Genomic DNA, 7,500 nt, shown 5'->3' with positions numbered 1-7,500 from the left:
GTGTGCTAGAGTAGAGAACCCAAAGAACAAAAAACGCATCTCTTTTCAAAGACTCATGTTGCTGGCAGGCTGGCATGTAACTATGAGTGTGACCTGAATTTCAATATATCTGCCTGGATCTGCATTACACAGAACATTTTGCAGTAGAATGCTGTGCACGACTTGGGTTTCCATGTAAGGCTGAAGTTGTCCTTTTCAATTCTGTTTTGAGAAAGTCTGTGTTTCTTTTAATGAGCCGTAGTTCAGCCTTCATTTAAACTGACCTTCAGGTCTGGGTTTTTGGTTATTTCTAATTACAATTCAGCTTTGTGTATGCTTGTGTGTGTGTGTGTGTGTTTTCCTCTATGTGGTGTTTGAGAGAGTCTGAGCACATCCATGCATGGTAAACATGCGGGAAACTGACATGCCAATGGTCTCTGTCTCTCTGTTAAATATTCTTCTGATACCTTTCCTCAGAGCTGTGTAAGTCTCAGTAGCTGTGGTGGCTGATCAGCAATAGACATGCATACTAAAACTTGTGTATACGCTCTAGAGAGAAGCTCACCTGGAAAGCTGGTTTCACCTCTTTCTTGCTTTCAGTGTATTTCTCTCTTCTTTTAATTCCATTAACTTTTCTTCTGCTGTTCCTACTGTACTTTGTTTGCCTCCACCAACTATCTATTTTCCTTTTATAAATCTCTCCCTCTCTCTCTCTCTCTCTCTCTCTCTCTCTCTCTCTCTCTCTCTCTCTCTATCTCTCTCTTTCTCTCTCTCTCAGTTGTGTAGTAGATGAGATGGATTTTTCTGGAATGGAGCTAGATGAGGCTTTAAGAAAGTTCCAGGCTCATATCCGTGTGCAGGGCGAAGCACAAAAAGTGGAGCGACTCATAGAGGCATTCAGGTGAGACCACACATGCATACACACATACATACACACACACACACACACACACACACACACACACACACACAGAGTCCTGTTGTCGCTCCACTCTCAGCACCTCCGCCAGCTCCATATGGGAGGCCCAGATAAGGCGAGATCCCAGAGAGCCCCCTGTGGCCATTCCTCAGCGGCGTTTAGGGCTTCTCCTCAGCCTGCTCTCACTCACCTGACATACAACTGGAAATGGATTTGTTCAGCCACGACGAAGACTGGTGGAGTTTCGTTTAATCGCCACCTTTTTAATTCCCTTCCATAATGGATTGAAAATCGAGACTATTTTTTAAAGTCCTGCAACTTTGGCTCACTGAGATGTAGCGTAAATCTATCTCTCACTTGTTCAGAGATGGTTCAATAGGTATTACTGTGCCAGTAATAGCCAAAGCCAAGTCTACTTGAATGGTAGGTCATAGCCTGTTCCATAAAAATGGGGAGACATCTTCAATCACTCCTCTGTTATACCAGCAGTCTGATGAGGTGCTTTTATTGAATGTCTTGAAGTTGACCTCAACTGTTGTAATTAAAGACCTATTTATCAGTCTCAGATAGCGCAGGCTCTCTTAACATAAGGGGATTTAGAATGTGGGGCAGGTGCGCGCTGAGAGACAGAGCAGATACCAGGTGTGGGTTGGTAATTGAGAAGATATCACATGCTAGTGCACCCATTGTCACTGGAATTGTCACTATTCACTTCAGTGACCAAAACAGTTTGAGAAGAGCTTTATGGAAAAAAACCAAACATACGATTTATTTCTTCCATTGTACCACTGGTTAGAAGAAATGCGTGTTTGCTTTTGAAACACATGAGCGTTTGCTAAGTCACAGCTTCACGAATGTGTGTGAATGTGTTTGCGCGTGTGTGAATGTGTGGGCACATGTGCCTGTGCGTATGTGTGTGTGCTGCTGGTTTATAAAATACTCGTGATTGGGTAACATAACCCAGTCCATGTCTCAAACCTCCTGCTTCCTTTGATATTTTACAAGCTGCCCCCCCACCTCCTCAAAAAATGAGGAGCAAGATGAAGAAGGATGAATAAATGGATATGAGTAGGAAAGCAATGGTAACCATAGCAGTTGGTCTCCAATGAGTGAGCGCATTAATGCGTTTGTGTGCCTGCCAACTCTTCCAAATCTCAATGAAGCTGAACAACAATGCAAAACCACCCTTCTGTTGTGTGTGTGTGTGTGTGTGGGGGGGGGGGGGGGGGGGGGTTTAGATGATCTCTAGCTGAACTTCATGTTGCTCTGGCTCTGCTGTTCTTTTCAAATCCATTCAGATCAATATCATCAAAATGTAAGGACAGAGTACAATGGAGCGTCTGTATTATAGCAGTGCAGCCAATGCTGTGTGTGTGTGTGTGGTGTGTGTGTGTGTGTGTGTGTGTGTGCCTGTGTGTGTGTGTGTGTGTGTGTGTGTGTGTGCCTGTGTGTGTGTGTGTGTGTGTGTGTGTGTGCCTAGAGGTGAGGTGGTAGTGGTCCTCTGGGTAGGATCCAATCATCTAGCTCAGTAGACCCAGGCCTTTGGAGAGAGCTGACACCTGGAAATGCTGAAATGAGAGTTTTCACTTGTGCACACGGCCCTCAGCACCTGCGTTGTAGTTGGTGTGGTGTGCTGTTATTTGGAAATACGCACCCTACATCTTTTTCGATGTAAGATACTGTTTGCATATCAAATGATAATGCATCAGATGTACGAAACATAAAAGACAGAAGGGTGTGAATAAAAAGCCGGTTGAGCTGGAATCCCATTCTGGAGTGACACTTACATAATGAGCTGAACCACGAAGGTGTTATCATTCCACATCTCAACGTTTAAAATGTGTGGCTCTATAGAAAGGTAATAGAAAGAAACTTATCAAAGATCAGAGAGGGAGCTGAAAGTGCAGAAAGCAGGTGAGACGTGTCCTCGTGACGAACTGACATATCTGTTTGTCCATTTTCTTCTCTGACTCTGTAAATCCTGCACACAGCTCATTCTGATCTCAGGCAAGATTTGTGCCTACAGTATATATTCAAATAGTATTTACAGATATATTTATATTCATGAAGCCCTTTGCATGCACAGCTGATGAAGGACCCCTGTCCGAAACGTCCTGTTTCTCTGAAAACTTTATGTGCTTCGCTACAAGTTAGACTCCCTCCATATACAAACAGTAGTCCATTATTTACCACATGAGCTGACCCGCACACATTTTTATGAATGTGCGGTTCGTGCAAGGTCTTCGTCGGAGAGGCACAGTGCTGAGGGTGTTCACATTTCTCTGCACCAGTGCTCGTAAATCGTCTTGTTGCCCTGCAAAGAGGACTATTAAACACTTCTGAAAGTTATTCTAACTGCTGCTCCTAGAGGAACCGTACTGGGACTCTAAAGAAAAATGGGACCTTGGCTCATTTAATGCTATAATGAAAAAAATGGCTTTTAAAAAAAGAATGTAACGTGAACACAATGTTGAATTTTTCTTTCCCATGTAAAGTTTTAGTGTTGGGGCTTTTTTTTTGTTTTTTTGTTTTGTTTTTCAGAAGTAATTTTCTCTGCTAACATCTAAAGACAGACTCTGTCCACCACACTTGGTTCTCTCTGTTTCTCTCGGTTTCTCCATTAGCCAGCGCTACTGCATGTGCAACCCAGATGTGGTGCAGCAGTTTCACAACCCGGACACGATCTTCATCTTGGCCTTCGCCATCATCCTCCTCAACACGGACATGTACAGCCCCAACATCAAGCCTGACCGCAAGATGATGCTTGAGGACTTCATTCGCAACCTGCGAGGTGAGACCCTGGGGCAGCCCGCACCTCCATAGCCATTCAGGGGTGCTGCTCCAGTCTGAGATTCGCTGCAAGCTGCTTCGTTTGACTGCAACCGAACCCGTGCAAGTCCTTCGATGAGCCCGGTTCAATCCCAGCCTACTGCAACAGTAATGCTGCCCATAACAGACTCTTTGTTTTGTGTAATGCAGAGGGGCTTTGGTAGCTCAAGAGCAGAAGCAGAAATGAAGGTACCAGCACACCTAGAACTTGCGCAAGGTGACCACCTTTGCTAAAAAACAAAAAAAACAAAACAAAAAAAACCCCAAAGCTTGTTGTATATTGTGTGATCTACTATGATGACAGTCCAAATGATAATTTTGCGTAACATGTCACAACTAAAAAAAAGCAGAGTGTATAATGAACTACGCATGGATCAATAGGCAGGTTGCCTGGGAATATAATTGCGTGAGGGGCTCAAACTCTCATCTCAGACTAAAGGCTGAAACATCACTGCAGATGTTAGGTGGGAAGGCACGGCGTTGTTCCCGAGTGCTGTGGTGAAGGGAGTGTGGGATCAGGGCTGCTTGACGATGCTGTGTAGCGTTTGTCATTTACATTCCAGAGCATCGTGGTTTAACTTTGTCATTGGAAAAAGCAAAGAAAAGGCCAAATCAATAGCGAGTGTCTTTAATGCATTCAGCCAAGCTGCTCCAAACAATTAGATGAAATGAGGAAATCAATGCTGGCACCCACAACGTATTACAATATGCCACATGATTGCTCTCATGCTCCGTTTTTCTCTCTCCCGTCTGACTTGGAATTTTCTTTAGCCTTTCTTTCCTCTCTCTCTCACTCTCTCTCTCACTCTCTTTCGTGCTCTCTCTCACTCTCTCGTTTGTGCTCTCTCTCTCACGCTTTCTCTCTCTTTTGTGCTCTCTCTCTCTCACTCACTCACTATCTCACACACTGTCTCGTTTGTGCTCTCTCTCTTTTGTGCTCTCTGACTCTTGTTTGTGCTCTCTCTCTCTCTCTCTCTCTCTCTCTCTGTTTTGTGCTCTCACTCTCTCTTTCTCTCTCTCACTCTCTCTCTCTCTCTCTCTCTCTGAGATTGAAGGCATCATCATTCACTTGACTAATTGAGGGGGTGAATGCAATTAAGAATCAAAAGAGGACATTAATGAATGGCCTTTCAAAGCATGCTAGCGGTTAACTTAATGAAAACAGATCCAAGATGTCCAAGCCATCTGTGTGAAGAGCATTCTAATGTTATATTGTGCTCTCTCTCATTCTCTCTCTCTCTTGCTCTCTCTAGACACACACATGCATAAACACTGTGACAGATGTTAACTGATTGTATGTGCTATGTCCTCACATCCACACTCTGTTCCTGTGATATACGCTCTCCCTGTTCATTGTCATTTCTCTCTAAAGCCTTGAAATACCTGCAGTTGATAAAAGCAAATGGAGAGACATCTTAAAATTAGATACCATGTTTTAAACAGTTATGTTTTTAAAAAATGATGGATAAACTAAGTTCTAGGTTGAAAGCATGACAGTTTTCTCATACAAACAGCAGAAGAAAAGCAATTTGAGATAAAGAAAAAAGAGAAAACAAATTCACCTCATATTTACCCGTAGCTTCAGTCTCACAAACATCTCTCTCTCTCTCTCTCTCTCTCTCTCTCTCTCTCTCTCTCTCTCTCGCTGTCTCTCATTGTCTCTTCCTCTGTCTGTCTCCCTGTCTGTCTCTCTCTTGCTCTCTCGCTCTCTGTCTCTACCCGCCCTCTTAACTCTTCTGTCTGTACTTGAGTAGTGCGATCTCCCTTTCTGCCTTTCTGCTCTTATCGTAGTCATCACTCCCCTTAATAGACTCAACTGCTGCCAGTGGCACAAGTAATGGCATCCTCAAGGCCCCTCTGTGGCTACATTTTGTCTTGTTGAACAATATTTATTTACACATTTCTAATTTATGGCGATAGCACTCAGATGACCCCCAAGCACCACCACCCCTCCACGCCTGCCCCGGCCAGTTCTGTGGGGTCTGGTTTAGCTGAGAGCAAAGTAATGGACCGTTTTCCTTAAGAGTGTATACTTAATGATATACTTGTTGATAATACACAAAGTAAATGTTACACACTCTTCTTTATATTGTAAGTAATAGCTAGTTAAGAAGTAATGAGAATTTCATTTGTGTGTCAGATGTTAGTTAATGACACGGGGTTCCCACCTAATTTATAAATATGCTAAGCAAAAAAGTCATTCATGTATTTAGCCCCATTAGGCACTTCGCAAGTATGGGATTAATATTTTTACTTGAATATGAATGTGTTTTCGAAGGTGCAGAAAGTTATTTTCTGTCTAACCAAAGTCAAGTGAATTGTGAAGTTTTCTGTGGGTGATTTTGCCCTACACAAGACGTTGTGGTAATGGCTGCCTTCCCTGTCCTGTCACCGCGAGCCTTTATATCAGGAGAGGGAGCAGTGCTGTCGGATGCTAACTTTCCTCCCCAATCACTCATTATTCTCAGGATTTGAGGATTTCCTCAAGCCTCCAGATTGGAGTGTGTGTACCTTAGGAGTGTAGGCCAATGCCTGCAGGATTTGAACACGGTTGCCTGGAAACAAGCGTGTATGCATTTGCCTGCACATGTATGCACGTGTGCACACACGTGCACGCACACACACAAACACACACACACACAAGCAGACAGAGCTTTCTAGAAGAGGTTGAGAGAAATACTCTAATCTGTGCTGTTTATGTGTAATCCTCTAATCTGTGCTATGTGTTTTTGTGTGTGTGTGTGTGCATGTGTGTTTGTGTATGTTTGCATGTATGCATGTGTGTGTGTGTGTGTGTGTGTATGTGCATGCGCGTGTGTGTATATATGCGTGTATGTGCACCTGTGTGTGTGTGTGTACGTGTATGTACGTGTATGTGCGTGTGTGTGTGTGTGTGTGTGCGCGTGTGTGTGTGTGTTCTGTACAGGAGTAGATGATGGAGCAGATATCCCGCGGGACATGGTTGTGGGCATCTATGAGCGTATTCAGCAGAGAGAGCTCCGCTCTAATGAGGACCACGTCACCTACGTTACCAAGGTGGAGCAGAGCATTGTGGGAATGAAGACGGTGAGGCCACTTTTTCCTTCACATAGCTTTCACGTTACCTGAGGTGTGAGTATGGGGGTGACAGTGTGTCTGTGTGTGTCTGTGATTGTCTATGTGTGTGTTTTTGCATGCGTGCCTCTGTCAGTGTGTGTGTGTGTGTGTGTGTGTGTGTGTGTGTGTGTGTGTGTGTGTGTGCATGTCTGCATGTGAGTGCAAAAACCTGAGACCACTCATTCAAACTGCCTGATTGCAAGTCACTACCTAATCAGTCTCTGAGAACAAGTTTAATAAAACCTCCGTAATAACCTGCTAACCCCCTGACCCAGTCAAGCCCTCGACAACAGGACCTGCAGTATAAGGAACCGCCATTCACCACACTCACTTACCACACGCCTCTCATCAGCTCTCAGACTCTTATTACCCCGTTATTACCCTGCACTCTTATCGTTCAGGCCAACAGACACTCCATTCTTGTTCAGTGATTAAAATACACTCTTATGCACATACACTCTTAAGCAAATGTGCCTCACAGATTTGTCTCTGTCTGCCACCAGAGACCGTTGGTGCCAATCAGTCCTTGAGGTCAGAGTAAACCTCACCCTGGCCTCACCGTGGCTGACGTGACCTTATTGCTGACGCGAGTTGATGTGCCCTGTCCAGCATGAGCTGGCCAAGGACAAGTGGAGACAGGTTTGGTCAGGTTTGAGGAGGAATCAGAATGACATGGA

At 44.3% G+C, this 7,500-nt stretch overlaps 1 protein-coding gene across 5 annotated transcripts in view; it reads left to right on the top strand.

Annotated features, from left to right (window-relative positions):
• Window positions 1–7,500, top strand: part of iqsec3a (IQ motif and Sec7 domain ArfGEF 3a) — an 83,988-nt gene that overhangs the window by 59,146 nt on the left and 17,342 nt on the right. For all 5 annotated transcript variants that reach the window (XM_035528639.2, XM_081723758.1, XM_081723756.1 and 2 more), the window contains 3 exons: window positions 758–880; window positions 3,523–3,689; window positions 6,654–6,793. In XM_035528639.2, the coding sequence (XP_035384532.1) occupies window positions 758–880; window positions 3,523–3,689; window positions 6,654–6,793 (430 nt within the window). The remainder of the gene's footprint in view (window positions 1–757; window positions 881–3,522; window positions 3,690–6,653; window positions 6,794–7,500) is intronic.

The sequence above is a fragment of the Electrophorus electricus genome, chromosome 11, assembly GCF_041902795.1.
Source record: "Electrophorus electricus isolate QZ-2024a chromosome 11, ASM4190279v1, whole genome shotgun sequence".
Lineage (NCBI taxonomy): Eukaryota > Metazoa > Chordata > Actinopteri > Gymnotiformes > Gymnotidae > Electrophorus > Electrophorus electricus.
The sequence above is the reverse complement of the archived record's forward strand: the minus strand, read 5'-3'. Positions and strand labels throughout refer to the sequence as shown.